The sequence below is a fragment of the Microcaecilia unicolor genome, chromosome 11 (genome assembly GCF_901765095.1).
Source record: "Microcaecilia unicolor chromosome 11, aMicUni1.1, whole genome shotgun sequence".
NCBI lineage: Eukaryota > Metazoa > Chordata > Amphibia > Gymnophiona > Siphonopidae > Microcaecilia > Microcaecilia unicolor.
This window is the reverse complement of record NC_044041.1, coordinates 183,992,382-184,015,247: the sequence shown is the minus strand read 5'-3', so window position 1 is coordinate 184,015,247 and position 22,866 is coordinate 183,992,382. Positions and strand designations below refer to the sequence as shown.

The 22,866-nt window shown below is 41.3% G+C and overlaps 1 protein-coding gene across 2 annotated transcripts in view; it reads right to left on the bottom strand.

Annotated features, from left to right (window-relative positions):
* Nucleotides 1-22,866, bottom strand: part of SCMH1 (Scm polycomb group protein homolog 1) — an 83,391-nt gene that overhangs the window by 51,132 nt on the left and 9,393 nt on the right. Inside the window, exons 1-5 of one of the 2 annotated variants that reach the window (XM_030220070.1) lie at nt 22,207-22,270; nt 21,749-21,887; nt 19,968-20,202; nt 15,740-15,828; nt 14,136-14,379 (exon numbers count right to left, since the gene is read on the bottom strand). In XM_030220070.1, the coding sequence (XP_030075930.1) occupies nt 14,136-14,379; nt 15,740-15,828; nt 19,968-20,166 (532 nt within the window). In that variant the 5' untranslated portion in view covers nt 20,167-20,202; nt 21,749-21,887; nt 22,207-22,270. Of the gene's footprint in view, nt 1-14,135; nt 14,380-15,739; nt 15,829-19,967; nt 20,203-21,748; nt 21,888-22,206; nt 22,278-22,866 lie in introns of those variants that run through there. The other variant, XM_030220068.1, reaches the window with a different exon arrangement.

The following is a 22,866-nucleotide window of genomic DNA, read 5'->3' as shown; positions in this document are numbered from 1 at the left end:
TCAATCACCTTACTTTCTAACTCTTCCTACTTTCTTACCCTTCTATATGTTACATCTTTGCTTTACCGTTCGCTATCACTTATAATGTTCTATTACGTATTATGTTGACATTGTAAATAGTATACCATGCCATACTTTGTATTGTTTTTGAATATTTTTACTGCTGTAAGTCTATTGCTCATGTTTGATCTATTCTTACTGTACACCGACTTACATAGTAACATAGTAACATAGTAGATGACGGCAGAAAAAGACCTGCACGGTCCATCCAGTCTGCCCAACAAGATAACTCATATTTGCTGCTTTTTGTGTATACCCTACTTTGATTTGTACCTATGCTCTTCAGGGCACAGACCGTATAAGTCTGCCCCGCACTATCCCCGCCTCCCAACCACCTTGAGTGAATTCCTTCAAAAAGGCAGTAAATAAATCCTAATAAAGACACATAGGCAACTATTATAAATTATCCATATCACGGCCTTCTCAAATTGTAATTTTTTTTTTCTCATACCCTTTCATACATTACCACCTCTTCCCATTTTTTTTCTTTTGCTACTCTATTCTCTACTGTGCTTGTCACCTTCCTAATTCCTCTTCTTTATATCTACCTTTTTTGCCCTCTTATATTGCAAAGCCTTGCTTGCTGTACTCCTGAAAAATGATATATCAAGAGAATTAATAAAAACTAAACTAAACCCCTGTACTAAGGGCAAGAAACAGAAAACCGATATTTAATATCCCTCTGACGACCTGCAGACTGTCTCTCAGTGCTACAAAATGGAAATAGAGGTGATACTAGTGGATTCTAGAAACCACAATGATTCAATGTTTAAGCACAAGGAGAATCACTATAGCAGGAATAATTGAGCATGAAGAGCAAGAAGGACTCTAAATACGATCAGCTTTTCTTCTCTGTGCATTACTGTATTATGTTTGGAGATTACAGTGAAGCCCAATACTGTACAGTTTCTATTCTAGTCATAAAACAGAGAATGCAATGTTTGGATGTTTAACAAGCAAGCTATGGAAATAAATCTTCCCCTCAAGAAGGATGCAGATTCTTACTGGCCTCTATACTGTTCCCCAGAATATAGCAGCCTTTGTGACAACTAGCCACCCAGGTCATCCCCCACTGCAAGCGTCTTCCAAACCTGTCTATCATCCCGGAACCCAATATAAACTCTGCTCTGAATAATGAGAGTATTAACAGCCATCAGCAGGAAAGAAAAGAGATTATATGCCAAAGTGCAGGAATTTGCTTAAACAAAGAACATTTGTTATCACTAGCTGTGCCCATGTAAACATAGCTATCAACCTTTACCTCAAAGGCATTCAACCAATAAAAGGAAGAAAGAGTAGAACCCTTCAAACCCTACCTTTTCTCAGCCAAAACTTTACAGGAAAACAAACTTTCGGTCTTAAGTGTTCCAGCCAGGAATACACAGCAAGCAAGGAGCAAAATGCAGCAGTTTCATGCTCTTCTGGATTCTGATGATCATTTACCCCCACCCCCCGGAAATTTCCAGTCTCAACAGAGAAGGGAGACTGGGGGCCTCCCTCAGTGCTGTACTTCTGCTCTCTACAGGCATTGCTTGGAAATCTGACAGATTGTATAAAGAACTCAACAGCTGGCTTGGCCACTGCTGCACGTCATGTACAACATTCCCATGGAAACCAGAAACTTTCACTAGCTATCAACAGAGCAGGGCTCCAGACAGGCAGCAAGGATTCCAAAGAGGGACAGGACATCGTAACTAAACTACACAGAGCACCATGCAGAAAGCCACTAGAATAAATTGTGCACACACATTTTATTTTCTGGTTTTGAGCGGTGCCACTCAGGGGCAGATGCATCAACAAAAACGTTAAAGCCCTTCCCTTACCGATTCCTTAGCGAATCGGTAAGAAACGGGCATGCATCAAGGAAATCGCATGCAAATGAGCTGGTCGCTGCTAGCTCGTTTGCATGGGATTTCCTTCCAAGCCAGTCAGCCAGCTGAGTATGCGCAGAGCAGCCAAGCGTTATGCTGGCTGCTCTGTGCATGCCAAGGACGTCCTTTATGGACGTCCTTCACTCAAAAAAAAACAAAACAAAAAAAACAAGTCTTCCCCATAATCGTTGCAGACTTTCACATGCCAAGGACGTCCTTCACTCAAAAAACAACAACAAAAAAAAGGATGTCCCTGAGGAGCAGGAAACTTGTCAGCAGCCTGAAACCTCAGAAGAGAAAGAGTGCTGAAAAAAAAGAGCCCCAGTTAATTTAAGTGCTGCTGCTCTTCACTTGTGTAACATTTCCATTGTTTACTGCTTTGCATGTTAAAGGCAGGCTTACATCAGGCAATTAGGAAGGATTCTCTGAAGAAGGAGAAAAAAAAAAAAAAAGACTTCCCTGTTTTTCTTACCTGCCTGAACTGACAACCACAGTTCTCTCAACAGTCCCCTCCAAGGTTGTTTTCAGCTTGGGCCCCCCCCCCCAGGATCAGGACGTGTGAGGACGTCCAAATCAAACCTTTTTGGACGTCCCTCCCTCAAGGTCTCTCTCAGCCAATCACAGCGCGTTTAGCTGTTACCGGTAACAGCTAAACGCGCTGTGATTGGCTGAGAGAGACCTGGGGGGAGGGACGTCCAAAAAGTTTTGATTTGGACGTCCTCGCACGTCCCGATCCTGTGTGGGGGGGGGCCAAGCTGAAAACAACCTTGGAGGGGCTGTTGAGTAAATTGTGGCTGTGGTCAGTTCAGGCAGGTAAGAAAAACACATCCAAGAAGGACACCCATCACAAAAGCTGCAGGAAGATGTCCAGCTCGTGTTAGGCACTTGGACATCCCTGACGAGCACTTGGATGTTTTTTTTTCCTTCCGATTCCCTGGCAGCAGCCCCAACGAGAGGTGCAGAGTGTCAGCAAAGCTTCCCGGAGAAGCCACGTTCCCTCCTCCCTCCTTCCACACCCGGCAGCTCCCTACCTTCCGTATGGCAGCTGGAAGTAGTGAAAACAAAAAAGGAGGTAAAAACCCTCACGAAACCGTGGGAAATAAAACAAAAAGTGAGGAGAGTGGATGAGGATACCAACAATTATATATTTATTCACTTAAAAAATAAAAAGTTAAAAAATAACAGTGTACATAAAAATGACCCATATACGATTAATCTGACTTCTCCCGTTTAAAGCATATAGCCCTTCCCTTGGAGAAAGCTGCAAACGTCCAAGAGCTTGTCAGGATGTCCTTTTTTGTTTTAGTGAAGGATGTCCATGTTAGGCACTTTAGAAGGACGTCCCTGACGAGCACTGGACAATTTTTTTTTTCCAGATTGTCGTCCGTTTTTGGAGCTTGTTGTTCAGCTCTGCAAGAATTTTTTTTTTCCTTCCGATTCCCTCACAGCAGCCCCAACGAGAGGTGCAGACCTCCCGTTAGGTTTTCCATGGTAAGGGGATCGGAAAACAGTAGTGCATCTCATTACAATACGAATTTTACTCATTATAATACTAATTTGCTCATCTGCATTCCGTTTTCGTTAGCTGCTACCGTGACAGGACAATGCCCTTTTATGCATGTCCTGGTTTACTACTTGCACGTTAAACTGGCTAGAACCAGTTTAAAACCCACATTGCTGACTCGTTAACTTTAGTGCATCTGGCCCTCAGAAAGGCCAATGTCCTAGGCAGTGCTGAAATTCAAAAGGGTGACTTCATGCACTAAAACAGCTATTAGCATATGTTAAATGGGATAGCATGCGCTGCTTCCTTTTCGGTATGTGAAGGCTAGTTGTATTTCTTTTCCACAAACAGCAATTTGAGTATGTAATCCTTCTCTTTTGTAAGTCTGCATGCAAATTCCCACAACTATCGATGCAATGTTGTACAATGTGCAAAAAAAGCTTCCCAAATTCTGTATCACAAAAAATTTAACCACACATCAGCAAGGTGTAAGTAATGATTTTGCAATCAAATTTGTAGTTAAACTAGGTGTGTTGTTTAGCTAGCGGGCTTTTATATATAGTACTTCACTGCAACATAGCTCATGAAACTTTCCAAACGTTCATGTGCAAGTGCACTGGCTTCTGAAACAGAAAACTGCTGAAAGGAGCAGTTAGCAAGTTTCATTTTAGGAGCCAATGGTGCACATCCCACTATGGGAGTCAACAATACAAGAACACTGTGTGAGAACTTTACCAAAAGCTGGTGCCTCAGATACTATGTTTGTGGGCTTTAACGGTAACCGGCAATTTATGTACCAAGGATGTGAACTTTACAAGACAACAATATAGTTACCAGTGACTGGGGACTTCTGACAAAGTGATCTAACTTTAAAGCTGACAGCACATGTGGAAATGTCAGTTTTACAATGCCACAAAGGAGGAGTGGTTCTGTACATCTTTTGAGCATGCAATTACATGTGTATTGTGAAAAAAACCATCCCTGCTTGCTTTTACATCACCTCCAAGTCATTAGGGAGTTGCCTGTTTGACTAGAGCTTCAGAAGAACAAATGGGGGGGGGGGGGGGGGGGGGGGACTGTGCTTAATTCTTTGATATGTTAAATGACATTAAAACATAAAAATTTGACTTCAGAAGCTTGGTTCTTTAATTCCCTACTTTTAAATACTACTACTACTAAACATTTCTAAAGCACTACTAGGGTTACGCAGCGCTGTACAATTTAACATAAAAGGACAGTCCCTGCTCAAAGAGCTTACAATCTAAAGGACAAGTGAATAGTCAGTTCGATAGGGGCAGTCAAATTGGGGCAGTCTGGATATCCTGAAGGTAAGAGTTAGGTGCCGAAGGCAGCATTGAAGAGGTGAGCTTTAAGCAAAGACTTGAAGATGGGCAGGGAGGGGGCTTGACGTAAGGGCTCAGGAAGGTTGTTCTAGGCATAGGGTGAGGCGAGGCAGAATGGGTGGAGCCTGGAGTTGGCAGTGGTGGAGAAAGGTACTGAGAGGAGGGATTTGTCCTGTGAATGGAGGTTTCGGGTGGGAACATAAGGTAGAAAATCAGGGGTCCTTTTACAAAAGGCACGCTAAAAATAAGCACGTGCTAAATGCTAGAGATGCCCACAGATTTCTATGGGTGTCTCTAGCATTTAGCACGCACTAAAAACACGTGCACCTTTGTAAAAGGACCCCTTAGACTGTAAGCCCCTAAGGGACAAGGAAAATATGTACCTGAATGTAACTTGCCTTGGAAAAATCCCATTTCCAACCTAGATATGCTCATCTTAAGGAGGCCCACTGGCTACCCCTTCCCCAACGCATAACCTATAAAGCCTTGCTAATAGTTTTTATGGTCCTGATATCAAGTGAACCTCTTTATCTGTCACATCATTTCATTCCATTAGGGTCTGCTAACCAAAACCAACTAGTGGTGCCCAGCTACCGAGATACAGCCCATGAACATATAAGATAATTTTCTCTGTTCAAGGCCTTCAACTGTGAAACTTGCTCCCTGCCTCCCTCCCTCTGCTTACAGACGTCTCTAGATAAATTCAAAATTGATCTCAAAACCCATTTATTCATGAATGCTTTCTACTAATACCTTCTCCCAATCTTCCCTTTCGGGATGAGTCCTGATGCACTTGTAGCATTCCTTTTGTTTTTCCCCTCACCCACTTTCCTATTAAACACTGTAATTCCATTCCTCCCGTCCCCTATTATTCCTGTTATGTCTTCCTTATCTCACTTTCTTGTCTCTCATCTTCTCTTTATTTTTCAGATTGTAAGCTGCTCTGAAGGTTTCCCATAGGGCAGGGTAGTAAAACAAACTTGGAAACTATGCAAAATCTGTTTTTAAACATCACATCTTTGTGAAATTTTGATGTGTATTACTATTTGCTAATTTTAATGATTGAAAATAAAGCAAAAAACTGATTATGGCAAGGGAAAATTAGTTTGGAAATTCTTTGTTATTTTTTTTTAAGTTGCTAAAAAGGCCCAAAAAGTTTAGGAGCCTTTTTACTAAGCTGTGGACACAAGTGGCTTTAGCATGCCTTTGCACATGTTTTACCTGTGTGCTAAGGCCATTTTTCCTGCAGCCATAAAATGGCTGATTTTCCTTTTTTTTTTTTTATTAATGACCAAAGAAAATTACTCCATAAGCATTTACTGCCACCCATTTTGTAGGTGGTAAGGCTCGCACAGTAATCCTGTACTAACCAGTTAGTGCACAACAATGTAGCTGTGCTGATTAGCACAGGAATGCCCCCCCCCCCCCCAAAAAAAAAAAAAAAATTGAAGCATTTTTTTAGCACATAGACTACATGTTAAATTGCAGTATGACATTTTAACCTGTTAGGCATGCGGTAAAGCACCTAGTGCAACTTAGTAAAAAAAAAGTGCCCTTTAGTGACTTGTTAGGTTGTTCAATTTGTCAGGTGAAGTCAATTCCAGAGCTGAACTACTACCCTGCTCCTTCTAACCTCTCAGTTTGTTCTGTACATTTTTAACAACCTTGGGTTCATCTAAGCAGCTATCAAAACGTTTGAGAATGAATCTAATTCACTCTTTTAAAGCAGGACAAGGCTATTTAAAAATATAACTAGCTAACATTTTCAACTACCAGAAACATTGTTAAGGAATAGAAGAATACATCATGGAACTATTTAAGGTGAAGGCACAATCTGCAATATCAAGAAAAATCTCTGACAGAACTGCCACAAACTGGTCAGATCGCAAACAACTGCTGAAGTTTAGCTGAACAAGTGCCCACACAATACAGTGCTGCAAACACAACAGTATAGTAACGTAACAGACACAGGGTCTATAATTGATCTCCCTGTGTGGCAAGGGAGAGAAACTACTGAATTGTAAGTGTACTAATAAAAAGCATAAAAGGAGCATTTTAACTATACAACGCCTTGAGTGAATTCCTTCAAAAAGTCAGTAAATAAATCCAAATAAATAAATATAAATGGTGCCTTAAGGTTTTATCTGTGTCACATGTACCTGGGGCTGTGGACTCTACTAGAGTAAAGGATCCCATGTTTTTATAGCTAGTGGCTCCACTAACCCACTGAGCAAAAAGGTACCAAAGCAGGGTTAGAAATAAAGTTTAGCGAGGTAAATTTGGGCAACTTTCATTTTTGAAAGTTGTATGTACTGTAGGGTCACTAGAAAGGGACTATGCAATTTTTTTGCACAACTCTGGATTACCGAGATAAAGATGTTTTCAGTTTGCTATTTTCAAATGAGTTTTTCCAAAAAAATGTACTTTTTTATTGATAAACAGTTTCTCATTTTTAAAGACATAATTAGTCCATACCTGAGGCTGAAATTCTGCAGGATTATGCAGTTGATATCACTCTATCTAGTAGCATAAATAAGTCACATACCCCACTTTTGGTACTTTTTCACTCAATGGGTCACATATAGCAATAATCAGATCTTACCAGGGCACATTTGTAACTGCTCTGTTTCCTCTTGGCCTCTCCCATCTCCTTTCCAGGTCTGGCTCTAGGTTTGCCTTTGCCAGCTGGTCTGAAGCCAAGGTATAAATGCCAGTCCTCAAAAACGGCAACATACAATCCCTCCTCCCCCAAAGCAAACAAAGCCCGGTCCATACCAGAAACAGGCTGCACAAAGCAAGGACAAACCTTGGGGAAGACAGGTAACAGAGGCATATTTTCAAAGCACTTAGAAACCTATGGTACTTTGGAAGGCTAAGTGCTTTTAAAATATGCCTCATAGCAACATAGTAGATGACAGCAGAGAAAGACCTGCACAGTCCATCCAGTCTGCTCAACAAGGTAACTCATATGTGCTACTTTTTGTGTATGCCTGACCTTGATTAGTATCTGCCATTTTCACGGCACAGACCGTAGAAGTCTGCCCAGCCCTGCCCCCCATCACAGGCTCTGCCACCCAATCTCCGCTAAGCTTCTGAGGTAAGAAGGTCAAACATAGTGACAGAAAAGCTTGGGGTTTAAAGTTTATGCTTGTTTATTCAGTCACTTGATATATTGCACTTCATATAAAAACAACAGAACAATTTACAAACCTAAAATACAATAAACAAGGTAAAACAAAAAAAAAAAGCACAAGATGAATTCCACAAGCACAAGGAGAGACAAGTAGTACCAATAAATTAGCCAAATCAACCTGATGGCAGGGTAAGACAAGACAAGACTGATCTATTGGTATTACCACTACACAAGCTGCATCCAGGCAGTGCACCTTCAGCCAACCCCTATCAAAGGCAGTCTCCAAGAAAAAGATCTTAAGACCTGATGTAAACTTCCTATCAATATATATAAATGGCGAGTGTCGTACTCACTCGCAAATGCGCAGTAGAGACCCTCTCTGCCCCGCCCCCACGTCAATACGTGATGACGGGGGCGGAACAGAGAGGGTCTCTACTGTGCATTTGCGAGGGACACCGCCGTCACTAACGCTCCCCCCACCCGGAGTCGCCGCCGCCACCCACCTTCCACCCGGTCGGGCCCTCGCTCCGCTATTGAAACAGCGAGGGCACACAGCACACAGCTCTGCTGAGCTGCCGTCGGCCTTCCTTCTTCTTCTCTGCCTGTGTCCCGCCCTCGACGACGTTACATCACACGAGGGCGGGACACAAGCAGAGAAGAAGGAAGGCCACGGCAGCTCAGCAGTAGAACTGTGTGCTGCGTGCCCTCGCGGTTTCAATAGCGGAGCGAGGGCCCGACCAGGTGGAAGGTGGGTGGCAATGGCTCCGGAGGGGGCGAACTCGAAGGGGGAGCGGCGGCGGGGTGGGGGGCCTTTCAACCCCCCCCCCCTCCTATACAACGGCTAGTAGGTCATGTTTAAGCCAGAAGCTGGCAAGACATTCTAGAGTTGAGGATTACACACAGAACAGATGTAGATCGAGTATACTCCAATGCATCCTTCTCCTATATGCAACTGGTTACCTGTGATTTTTTTTTTTATCTTGATATAATAGGCCCCCTGAAGCACTGCAGCCAGAAGATGACAAGTTATTGTAGCAATAACATCATAGTAAACAGAATATGAAGGCATGAATAGATCGGTAGGGTAGTAAATTAATTGATCTGCAGCCCTGTTGTGGTGAGACAGCGTTATTTTACACTGAAATTAAAAGCACATGCTGACTGGATTTTGTTCCCCCTGAAATATTTATATTTCGCTCTGCCTTCTGAAAACCTAGCTTCACAGGTTACACAGAAAGAACCGTAACAGCAGAAAGAAAAATGCCACTGCTGCCCTACTGTATCATTTAAATAAATTCTGGTCCAAGATCCAGATCCTTTTCTTCTGAACTAATAGGAAATTTCTATATGTAAATCACAGGTAACCAACTGATTGCTGCATTGCATTCTGGTATAAACAAGCCCTGCCTGCATTCCCCTTCTTTCATTATGCACATCAGGACGGATCAGCTTGAGGCTGTAATACAGTACCCTTGGCAGTTGCTGCAGCATGGAGAAGCTTTAACTGAGTTCCTTGTTTCTTCCCTGTGCACACATCTGAACTCTCTCCAATGATCTGAGGCACGGAGAGCAGCAACACATATTACTGGCTCAGACCTTAACTAATCAGAAGTCACATGACCTCCTCAGGTGTCCTCCCATTACACATATGGCAGCCAGTAAGAGGAGAATTCTTTTAACTAAATTACTTACATGAAAAAAACATGAGTGGGTCTTTTGAAATCCTTTTTTTGGAAACTGAGTAAATGATTCTCCCTGTCTTTTCATCTCTATCCTTTTGTCAGTCTCTTTCACACTCTGTCTCAATATCTCTGATACGTCTAGCTCCATCTCTACCTGTTTTCAAATCTATGCTGAAAACCCACCTTTTCACTGCTGCTTTTAGCTCCTAGCCACAATTGTCCTCCCCTTGTCCCTTGCTCCCTTCTCACCCATTACTTCCCTCACCCGTAACTGTCTTGTTTGTCTGTATTACTTAGATTGTAAGCTCTTTTGAGCATGGACTGTCTCTTTGTATCAGGTGTTCAGCGCTGCATGCGTCTGGTAGCGCTATACAAATGCTAATAATAATAATAAATGATTACATGTCCTGGACTCTCCTGGCCCAGACTCCATCTGTAGGAATTATATAAAGGGAGAAAACATTTTTTCAAATTTTGGCTCATGTTTCCTCAGCAAATAAACATCTTGTAAAATTAAGGTGATGAACTGCAAGATAAGGTCGAATTTCCGCACAACCTAAGTTTGAACAACACTACAATCTCTCTGGATCCAAGATCAAGAGATACATGGACAACAATACCAGACAGTATGAATAAAATAGTCATCAGCTCAATTCTTACCTTTTCATTCACCGAGACCTGACATTCCTTGTGACCCTGGTCCCTTACCTCACAAAGCAACTTAAATTGCACTCCCCATCCAGAGACACTGAAAACAGTCAACACCACGACCCAAGGGGGAGTAGCTAAATGCATGGCCCACTGTAGATTGGTGGGCCAATGCTATGCTTCACCTGAGGCACCCAAAGGAGACACACATTGCAATCCTGAGAAACAGGGAATCACTGGCAGAAGACTGCTGGAGTAGATACATGTGAGCCTCTGCCAAAGGCACCACATCCCGGATCGCTGCCATGGACTCCAGCACTTGCACATAATCTTAACAGCCTCTGAATTTGACTCTAAAGCTTGTTCCTTCTCTAGTCCAGTAAAAACACCCAGCCATGAGCACTGTCGAAGCGAACCCCCAGATAATCCAACATCTGGATTGGATCGAGCTGACTCTTGGAGATATCAATCACCCAACTGAGGGATTCCAAGAAAATAATCACTCTTGCGGTGGCATGCGACTCTCCTGCTCTGACGCAGCCCTGATCAACCAGTTGTTGAGATAGAAAGGGATCAGGGTATATCCTTTTCTCAGAAACGCTGCTGCCACCACCACTATTACCTTGGAAAATGGTCTGGGAGTGGCAGCTAAGCCAAAGGGCACCGCTGCAAGATAGGACATCAATATACCCATGTTCAACCTGACAAACGTTACTTTCTTGAGGTCAAGAACTGGACAATGGGATGTGCCTTTCTTCAGTACTATGAAGTAGTGGCCCTGACCGAGCTTGTGGCTCAGCGCTTGAATCCCCACCCCTAGTTCCTGCAAGGAGCATTGAGTCAATAGAACTGCCACTCGGCTTTATTTACTTTATTTATTTACTCAGCTTTATTCAAAGTCTGCACTATTTGCAAAATTCTAGGCAGAGTACAATGGTTCATGTTATCACCAATGTGCCGGAAATCCATAGACATGGAAGAACACCAGAATCCCAAGAAAATACAAATAATGAATAGGAACAGGAAACGGATAATGGTACTTCAGAATCAGACCAAGGGACAAAAAGATGAGAAGTTAGTCTTTCACTGATGACTCGATAAAGTACCGTGTTTTGGCACAGGCATGCCTGCCTCAGAAGTCTTGGAATAGTATATGTTGTAAATATTGCAATCAAAAATGAGTCTGTCAGAGAAGGTAGAATTGGAAGAAGGTCTTGAAAAAGACCACTTCGGGGTTATGTAAAAGCTTTGAATTGTGCACTGTCAGCTGTGGCTAATCACGAGAAAACCACAGATGTGCTCCATTCAAGTCCTATATAAACCTTCAGGTAGAAACCAATTCATAGAGAAGGCGAGTGGGTTTGTGCAAACTCATATCCTACATCTTCATAAAACATTTGTTTCAGGCCAGCAATTTTTTTTTTCTGAGGACAAACAGGATAGCAGTGCTTACAAATGAGAAACCCTAACTACAAGTTGCCCAGGAACAAAGGAGGGAAAATAAAGCAAAGTTGCTTACCAATAGTAAGCATTCTCCATAAATAGCAGGATAAATCAGGATCATCAGCTGATGACATTTTAATGAAGAGCAGTTGAAAGGAACGATTTCTTCAGATTTGAAAGCCATAATTCTAAGCATTTCTGCCTTGCATTCCCTATTGGATAATTTCTTAGATTACAATGTTTTTGTTATTCTGTACAAGAGTTTAAATTGAAAGTCCAGATATGATTGTCCTACAGTAGCAGAAGGAAGTAAGTCTGATTTGTGGTAAAACAGGAAAAAAAAACATGTTTTGCTTGGTTTCTCTGCAATGAACTTACTGCCTTTTGCCTTTGAAATATTGGGGATCCTGAAGGGGGCTATGTAGAAGTCTAATACACATTATGATGGGACACCCTTCCTAGATTACAGCTTCAGTCATCATGTGACTGCAGAGTGCACACTTGTTAATGAAGCATGTAGCATGTCACTGGCTTTAACATGACTGAGAAAACAAATGATGCAAAACCAATTACCACAACTCAAACACTATCAATGCCAAATCAGATACTGACGCTTAAAAAGTGCACAAGTTACTGGCATGTGAAAAGAGAGAGAGGAAAAGCAAAACTTTAAAATACTGATGACCCTGAAGACATTAATGCAGTTGGAAACAGTTGAAAGATCCCATCTGAGAATCTAATCTGTAATTTATAGACTGCACTAGTCCCAGCGGGAGGATCAAGGCTGTTCACATAGTAAAATAACTCATTTCTTAATGAGGAATTACATATTCAAATACAACATTAAAATATTTATCTAAAGCTTTCCAAAAAGAAATGTTTTAAGTTACTTCTGAAAATGCATGTAATTCTGGTCCACTCTTATTTGTCTTGGAAGTCTATTCCAATCTGTGATACGCGATAAGAAAAGAAGACATCAGAAACGGTGTATTTAGGTTGACTTGGGTGAAAGTTTTGTAATGTTAATGGAAACTTGAATTTAAAAAAATATTTAAATTAAAAAAAAAAAAAAAAGAAAAGACGACATCAAAATGTCGTTTGAATCGAATATTTTTAAGAGTAGGAAACTTTAACTGGAAACAATCAAACAATCTAGATGATGAGAAAAAAAAGGTCTGAAAATACCCAAATAAGAAATTCAGAGGTACTGCCATACAAAACATGAAATAAATATACAAAGAGATTTAATATGTCTTAGTAGCAAGCCAATGAATGTTTTCAAAATACAGACACACTGTCAAATTTTTTCAAACAAAAAATTAATCGAACAGCCATATTCTGGATTAGTTGGAGTTTACACAAACATTTAGTGCTTAATCCAATATACAGAGAATTATAACAGTCCAGGAGGTTCACAGAACACAAAATATTGAAAATCAGCACAAAATTCAGAATAAAAACGGAGAATGAAGAGAAACATTTGTTTGAGAAGCTGCAGGAAAAGAAATCATAAGTACATAAGTAATGCCATACTGGCATCAGTAACTGAAGGGAATGCCCTCATCAATGAGAACTCGGGCCATCCCACAGACATTCAACTACAGCATGAATAAAGCTCTCGAAATTCCCAAAGAAGAGATCCATCTTGGACTTCACTGATAATGTTACTTACTTGTGGAGCTTGTTCTCCAAGCTCTTAAAGACCCCAAACAATACAAGTCAACAACATAATACTACTTTAACAATGCTAGAACTATGCTAAATGACTAACGGGTGCATTATAGATAAGTTACACGCAGTAATTTCTCTCTACTTAGCATTAGAAGGCCATGGCAAACGACACTCTTCCAAGGATACAGAAAAACTGAACAAAGTCCAGAGGGAAGCAATAAAAATGATTACAAACCTAGATAGTACGATCTTTACTACATGCAAATCTCCCTCATGCTTACTTATTGTGGATATTCTGAAAACCAGACTGGTTAGTGGGTAATCCAGGAACAGCTTAATAAACACAGGATTACATGACCTCTTGAGGCCCCCCTTCCAGTTTTATTACTCTGTGATTCCGTAAATTAGAAGATCATGAAATCTAAATATCTGGGAATACCATGACCTGCTGACACCATCCATGTTAAACAGCTTTCTTGAAAGCAGTTGGATCTGTTTCAAACTCCAACATATTCCATAACTTCACTACTCAAAACAAAAATCTCACATTTCCTCCTAATCTTGGTGCATATATCCTGTTCTACTGATATTCTACTTCATATCTTGATTAGATACAGCCTGAATCTCATTTCTTCTATGAGGAATAAATAAAAATAGTTATTCACCAGGTGCAGCTGGACAGAGAGATAAAAGTAACTTATCAGTCCACATACACCAACAGAGTAAGTGGGAAACCTTGATTAGAACAATCAACAAATCTGTTACAAAACATAACCATACCTTTAGATCCTGGTGGCTGCAGGTTATCACCAGTCATGGAACACCAGCCAACAGGGAAAATATCCCGGGAATCATAGCGACAATAATAATCAAAAGCACCTCTCCAGCCATCAAAAGTCACCAGGACCTCGCCACCCCGCACTTCACCAATAGTGGCTGGACAGATGAAATGAGGGTTCTTCCTGTCCACAGCTTCCAATTTCATCCCCACCTTAAAGTAATTCTGTGCTGGAGGCGGTGGCTCCTGCAAACACATTTAAAGAAACAGATAATAACTGAAGTATGGTCAACCAAATAAATATTCCACATTTCTCTCCATTTACTCCCACCTGCACTCCCTTTAACAAAGATTTTCATCAAAAAGCAAGGATATATTTCTTAATTTTATTTAGATTTTGCTCACACCTTTTCAGTACTAGCTCAAGGTGAGTTACATTCAGGTACACTAGGTATTTCCCTGTCCCTGGAGGGCTCACAATCTAGGTTGGTTTGTACCTGAGGCAATGGAGGATTAAGTGACTTGCCCAAGATCACAATCTGCAACAGTGGGATTTGAACCAGCCACCTCTAGATGTCACGAGCAGTGCTCTAACCACTGGACCACTCCATTAATGTATTTTGCTCTCATCAAGAAAATCATTAGATATAAAACCTTGCATTACTCGTCATACAAATTTCATAATGAAATCATCATGCACTGTTTTTCCTACTACTCTCCATTATGCTTTCATCATGGAGTCATAATGCAAGGTCGCTATCATTAATCCCGGTCACCCAGGCAGCTCACTCCCTATCCCTTTAGGACTGCTGCGCCATTCTCATGACGTTCAGACATCCGCAGTTCGATCACTCTATTCTCAGATCTGCTCTTTTCTCACTGTGCCCACACTGCTCCTCAGCCTCTCAGATGTCTCTCTACTACACACACTGTTCCTCACAATTCAAACTCTATTCCCACAGGCTGTCACTCAGCCCTCACTCTACCCTTACATACACACCTCCAAACTGCTCTTCTTCATCTCAGGTCTCTGAATGCAGGTAAAAGTATTCCTTGTTTTATCTTAACACCACATCAGTATTCAAAAATGACATGACTTTCCCCTTATATCATGTCACAGAAAAGAGGGAAAACAACATACAAAAGCAACCAAACAAACAAAGTAAACACTGGGCCTTCAGGATTGAGAAAAATGTAGTCCTTTATTTATGATGAAAACCCGACATGGGCCGTGTTTCGGCATACAAACGCCTGCATCAGGGGTCTAACGTGAAAAATATATAAACATATATCATTAAAAATATATATAATATATAATGCATAATACAATAGTGCAGGACCAACATCAAAATCAATATGCCTATGCATGCTTACATAAACATACATTTTTCTCAATCCTGAAGGCCAAGTGTTTACTTTGTTTGTTTGTTTCCTCTTATATCACCCAGATTTTACGCTCAGTGTTTTTATATTTTTATTGTATCAGTGTTATTAAAACCATAAACATTGAATGCAACTTCTGCAAACAGAAAAACGTGCGTGCTTCAGTGTGCAATGCTGTCAACATTCTTGGGCAGTACGTGATGTGAAGGTTGGAGAGTATTACCTTATGAAATATCCTGGCAGGTGCCATCTCTGCACCATTGAGTGTCTTCAAAAGGAACATGGGCCAGGAAGAAGCATTCAGTCGGAAACCTACAAAAAGACATAATTTAGAGCTCCAAATACAGATCGATTTATTAGTTTGCATACTACAGTCCCACATTCCTCCCTTACACCTCCACTTAGATGTAGATAATAGCAGCATCAGGAAACATCTCAAGACAGTTGATTAAAGGGAAATAATATAAACAGGATTTTCTCTCCAGGCACTGTCTCTAAATGTGGTTGTCTTGTACATACAGTAAAAGGAATGAATTTCGCTCTTAAGAAAGGTTATGCTTTCAAACTTTCTCCTAGTGCTCTTAATGCTTACATTGTACCAAAGAGGGTTTTCATCTAGAGCTCACAAAGAATTTAAAATATGCAGACAACATATCAAGGAACACTTTTCTCCTATTTCACAATCTCATGTAGAATGGATCACTACTTTTTTCCTGGTATCTCCCCAACTGTTGGGATCTATTTTCATCATTTCCTAAAATTATTCTTAGAACTATTTCAAAGCACTGCTAGATTTGGGCATACTGTGAATTCTGAAGGGGAAGCTGAATTAATAACAAAAGATAATGAGAACAACCTTTTTTAGAATCTCAGAGAAATCAGGGGGGGAGTAAACATGGGACAACATCAAGGGGCGCGCCCCAAAAGGCAGACACGGAAGCAATATTAAATGTGATAAATATTTCTTCTAGACGATTGTCTAAGGAGCAGTATGAATTACTTTCAAGGAGTCTCTCTTTCCTTCCCACTCTTCAATATGACTTGTTTACCATGCGACAGCATTTATACAGATTTTTCAGACAATTACGGCTCAGGATGTATTTTGGTGACAAGAAGCCGGTTAACAATAGGGATAATGATGATATAGAAACTTTTTCTAGTAAATATCATTTACCATCTACATGGATAGCTGCGGGACTCATAGATAGTGCAGTGGATACGTTTCAGCAGTGGGTTATGAAAGATCTGATTAAAATGGAAGAGAAACAGACCTTTAGGCATGGCAATTTATCTAAGAGCTTATATGAAGCTATGAGACAGTTGCAGAAGGATGATACTTTAGTGATAACTAGGGCTGATAAGGGGGGGGGGGCTGTTGTGGTGCAAGATAAGGGTGCTTATATAGAGGAAGCCATGAGACAATTGCAGGACAGATCTTTTTATCAGCCGTTGCAAGATGATCCGACTCAAGAATTACAAGAGGCAGTTACCCCTATATTGAAGGCAGCCTGTGAGAAAGGCACTATTAATAACAAGGAGTTTAAGTATTTGCACCAACAATTTCCAACTGTTCCTAATATATTTTTTACCCAAGATTCATAAATGTAGTACAGCTCCGCCAGGTTGCCCCATTGTCAATGGCAGAGGCTCACTGATGGATCGTCTGTCTCAATTTTTAGATTTTCATCTCAAAACAGAAATCCCTAAAATTAAGTCTTATGTGAGGGACTCTACTCATTTACTGCAAATGTTAGAACAGACTCAAATTGAAGTGAGACATAATGTACAACTGGTTACCCTTTATATACAAATATACCTCAAAACAGTGCTCTTGAGATGATTGCTAACCAACTGCACAGTATGGATTATTCTCTGCATTTAGTTCAATTGCTAAATCAGTTGGCCCAGATGGTCAATACCAAAAATTATTTTGTTTTTAAACATGTACATTATTTTCAAACAAAGGGGGTCGCAATGAGGGCTACTGTTGCCCCCACTGTGGCATGCCTTTATATGGTCATGTTTGAGAACTGAATTAATAACAAAAGATAATGAGAAGAGTCAGAGTGGAGAACAACTTTTATTTTAGAATCTCAGAGAAGAGAGGAAACAAGTCACATTCTGTCTGCAACACACCAGAAATACACTTGCACACAAGCAACACGAAGAACCTATTTAAACAATCATTAATTATCTTATTTTTAATCCTGACTGTTGCTCATCTTTCTGAGGAACTGAGTTCGATTCCCACTTCAGGCACAGGCAGCTCCTTGTGACTCTGGGCAAGTCACTTAACCCTCCCATTGCCCCATGTAAGCCGCATTGAGCCTGCCATGAGTGGGAAAGCGCAGGGTACAAATGTAACAAAAATAAAATAGATACTATTGGAGATTCTACATGGAATGTTGCTACTATTGGAGATTCTACATGGAATGTTGCTATTCCACTAGCAACATTCCATGTAGAAGGCTGCGCAGGCTTCTGTTTCTGTGAGTCTGACGTCCTGCACGGACGTGCAGGACGTCAGACTCACAGAAGCAGAAGCCTGCGCGGCCATGAGGAACTGAGTTTGATTCCCACTTCAGGCACAGGCAGCTCCTTGTGACTCTGGGCAAGTCACTTAACCCTCCCATTGCCCCATGTAAGCCGCATTGAGCCTGCCATGAGTGGGAAAGCGCGGGGTACAAATGTAACAAAAATAAAATAGATACTATTGGAGATTCTACATGGAATGTTGCTACTGTTGGAGATTCTACATGGAATGTTGCTATTCCACTAACAACATTCCATGTAGAAGCCTGCGCGGCCACATTGGTGATCTGCAAGGGCCGACTTCTACATGGAATGTTGCTACATTCCATGTAGAATCTCAAATAGTAGCAACAGTGGAGGAGTGGTTAGGGTGGTGGACTTTGGTCCTGAGGAACTGAGTTTGATTCCCACTTCAGGCACAGGTAGCTCCTTGTGACTCTGGGCAAGTCACTTAACCCTCCATTGCCCCATGTAAGCCGCATTGAGCCTGTCATGAGTGGGAAAGCGCAGGGTACAAATGTAACAAAATAAAAAATAAATTATCAGTATTGCCTATCACCATGCTACACACAGACCTCAGGACTTAAAACATCTAGTGGCCTCTTCTCATCCTTTCAGGCTGTGGGGGCCAGTTTTCTAATACATTATTCTAATAAGTATTTGTGACGAAAACAGTGGGTTTCTAAGCTTATGAACTGTATTATTTTACCTATGACATGTATTTCTCATAATTATTTTGCAGATGGCGATTGTCTTTTTTTTTTTTTTTTAATTAAAGCTGTACCAGAAGTGACAGCTTCTTCTTCCTGCCAAAAGCTGTTAGCTTCAGCTATGAGGTAATTTTTTTTTTATTTTCAGATAAGGGAGTGGAAAGAGAAGGTTCTCTTTTCCAGAGACCCTGTGAACAGTTAAGACTTCATAAGTGAGCAGCTATATCTTGTTCCTGAACGCCACAATTACTACTTAGGTAGTAAACAAATGTAATGCAGTGCTTAGCGCAGTGGACTTTGATTCTGGGGAACTGAGTTTGATTCCCACTGCAGCTCCTTGAGACTCTGGGCAAGTCACTTAACCCTCCACTGCCCCTGGTACAAAAGAAGTACCTGATTATATGTAAACCGCTTTGAATGTAGTTGCAAAAACCTCAGAAAGGCGGTATATCAAGTCCCATTTCCCTTTCCCCTTTAGATAGTTTTATATTTGATCCATATTCAGTTATCTGTCATTGACTGTTCTTTTCCATCTGTTTTATATGTTTCACTGTTCTACTCTGACAATAAATCTGATTAGTTTATTGACTCTGCTGTCCTGGACTAAGAATACTGGTGGTTTGTGCTTTGGTCTGTGGGTGCTTTCTGGGAACTGTAGGACCCCCAAGACTGTGGTCCCAGTAACCTAGAAATCATCAGGGAATAGAGTGGGAGACTCGCCTAGGGGCAAATGAGACCCAGTCGGTGGGGTGGAGGGTGTTAGTGTAGAGCACAAGCGGCAGATGCAGGTGAACCTGAGCTGTGCTGGGGACAGACCCTACAGGTGGCCACAGGGTTAGCCCCAGGTGGGTGGCTAGGCATTTCGTCATAGTATTAATCAAAACATTTGGGGAGGATTCTTTTATAACAATGCAAATACTCCACATAGAGAAAAAGTATTTAAAATGCATAATAATTTGATACAGAATTTATTCGTTGTAATATCTGTGAGGCTCTAGTCCATGACAGACTTAAGTCTGCAGCCCTGAGAAATGCCCCCTGCTACTACTGATTAATAACAGTGTAGATGGTGCTGCTGCACTAGCATTAATATTCTACTTTCCCAACACAGCAGTTTCCTCTTTTTTAACCCAAGGTTGGGGATAGTCTTGTTCTTTCTAGAACCTATAGGGCAGCCATGAACATCAGGAGAATTTTTAGCTTCCTTACCCAAGGGAGGCTGAAGCATTCCCCCACTTTTCTCACAGTTTCCAATGGGTTGGATTTCTGTGGAATCCACCAGTCGCCAGAAGTCATTCTTGTTGTCACTTCCATCCAGTCGTAGTCGGAGACGTGCGCCAGTCAGCCCCACCACAGTGGCAATGCATGTAGATGTTGTATTCCTGGGATCCTGTGCTTCTACTTTCATGCTGATCTTAAATTCATTGCTGGGGGGCAAATAGGACTAAAAGAAAAACATTTGGTGAGAGCAAAGCAGATAGTTCAGGAGCGGGCAACCATGGTCCTTGAGGGCCACAATCCAGTCGGGTTTTCAATATTTCCACAATGATTATGCATGGGATTGCTTTGCATGTACTGCTTCCATGGTTTGCAAATAGATTTCACGCATATTGATTGTGGAAATCTTGAAAACCTGACTGAGTTGGCCCTCGAGGACCATGGCTGCCCACCCCTGAAGTACTGTAGCCACAGTAAACAGAGAACCACTAACTACTATGGTGGCAAGAAGGTAGATTAAAATAATCTGTGAGGCAACTCTCTTATGGTTTAACACAGTGGTTCCCAAACCTGTCCTGGGGGAATCCCAGTCAGTCAGGTTTTCAGGATATCTGTGCAATGAATTTTCACAGGTTTGGGAACCACCGGATTACGAGAAGTCATAACCAGCTGCTTCAGAAGAGAGGAAACAAGTGAGCACTTCTGCCTGTCCCACCAAATAAGATGACAAGTTTTAGATAATCCAACCTGGTAAAAGGAGTTTGATTTATTTATATAAGGTTAGTTTGGAGGTGTCCCTTTAAACTGATGGAAAAGAATTTTCCAACCCATATAAAGAATATATATCTCACAAATGGAACCTCAAACCTCCTAACAAGGAACAATACTGAAGTATTCACAATGCCTTGTATACACAGGAGTAGGTTATTATCATGGGTTCCTATTAAGAAGGAAAAAGAGAAAAAAAACCCAGACGCAAAAACTCATGCTACATGAGAAAAACGAATGGGATGAAAAACTCTCTTTCCCTCTTATAAATAACAATTAAACGGACACCAAAACCAAACTACCCAAAACTAACCCCAGCCCAAAAGAAGACTACCTTAAAGGAGCCCTCCCCCTCCCCCAGGAGGAAAAAGAGCCCTGAAATTTAATTAAGTTTGAAATAGCCAAGGCAAACACTTATATCCCCACTCTTGCCTAATAAAGCATACAACAAGCATGTCAAATACAATGGCTAAAGAGTTACTTAGCTTAATCCAAGCAGGACAGTTTCAGGACAGCTTCAGTCAAAAATTCCACCCAGGGACTCCGGAGCCTTACAAAAATTCTGCAACCGACGAAAAAACGCCGACCCTCCCAGTTTTGGGTAGTTTGGTTTTGGTGTCCGTATAATTGTTATTTATAAGAGGGAAAGAGAGTTTTTCATCCCATTCGTTTTTCTCATGTAGCATGAGTTTTTGCGTCTGGGTTTTTTTTTTCTCTTTTTCCTTCTTAATAGGAACCCATGATAATAACCTACTCCTGTGTATACAAGGCATTGTGAATACTTCAGTATTGTTCCTTGTTAGGAGGTTTGAGGTTCCATTTGTGAGATATATATTCTTTATATGGGTTGGAAAATTCTTTTCCATCAGTTTAAAGGGACACCTCCAAACTAACCTTATATATATAAATCAAACTCCTTTTACCAGGTTGGATTACTTTCTATAGAGTTTGTATTCTCCTGTAGTTGTTAGAGTATTTCTACAAAAAGTTTTAGATAATCTCACTTGCAGTACTTGCTGAAAATCAAGGCTGCTTTCTCATACAGATCACCAGGGCAAGATTCAAGATGTTGGTGTCCATAAGCAAGATCAGAAAGTGGTGGTGAGGAGAGGTCTCTCCCCTAGAGATCATTAGAGCAGGGTCCTGAAACAAGCAAATCAGGCTCGTCTTTACCCTTCAAAATTTGGCACCCAAGGCAGTTATTTGCCTACACTGCCAATGTCTACATTTGGGCCTGCAGATCACCTGCACAGCCTCAGCGTGGTACTGTCACAAGGTATTACACACTCACACTTGAACACACTTAGTGTTGAGATCATAAAGAATCACATACACAGATCAGCTGCTCACCTTCTGCATACTGGGTCAAGGCTCATTGCAAACAAAGTCACCAGCAAACCCTTGCACACTTAACAACGCACTATCAATGTGCAAGGTCACAATCCACTCTATATATGCTCACCTGTTTGAAGCAGTGGATAGGAGCTGCAGATGCACATGTTTCTTTCAGATACTTATCCCAACTGAAGTGTCCTGTGAAGGAAAAGAAGAAAACAGTAACTACAAAATACAAACACAAAGCAATTGCAATCTCATCTGTTAAATAGAAAGTGTGTACCCCAACTCAGGACAGTCTCTACAGTCACAAGTCCCAAATGCAATCCACAGAGCCCAAGCTCAAAAGCACAGCAGGTACATACACAGCAGAACTTAGAAGACTACCTGTGTCCAGACAGGAGAACTATTGAAAGGCAGAGGACTGCTGAAAGGAAGAGGGGAATGAGTGTGGGAATTACTGAGAAATGGTAGTCAAGTGGGGGAGGGGTTTGTGCATGAGAAATTACTGAAGTCAAGGAATTTGTCTGGGAAAGGTGTCAGGTTGTTGGTTCTGAGATCCAACACCTATTGGCCCAAACAAAAGTGGTGTTTCTGTTCAGTTCTATTTGGATCAGAACCGCCAAGCGATGACAGGTGCACATGTCACAATTGGCAAAGTCCAGAGAATTGGTCCTAACTAGCAACTGACCGAGGGTACGGTTCTTAGGACACACGGCGAACGGTGAGAAACAGGAAGACGGCGAACGGTGAGAAACAGGAAGACGGCTGTGGTAAGTACTTGGGG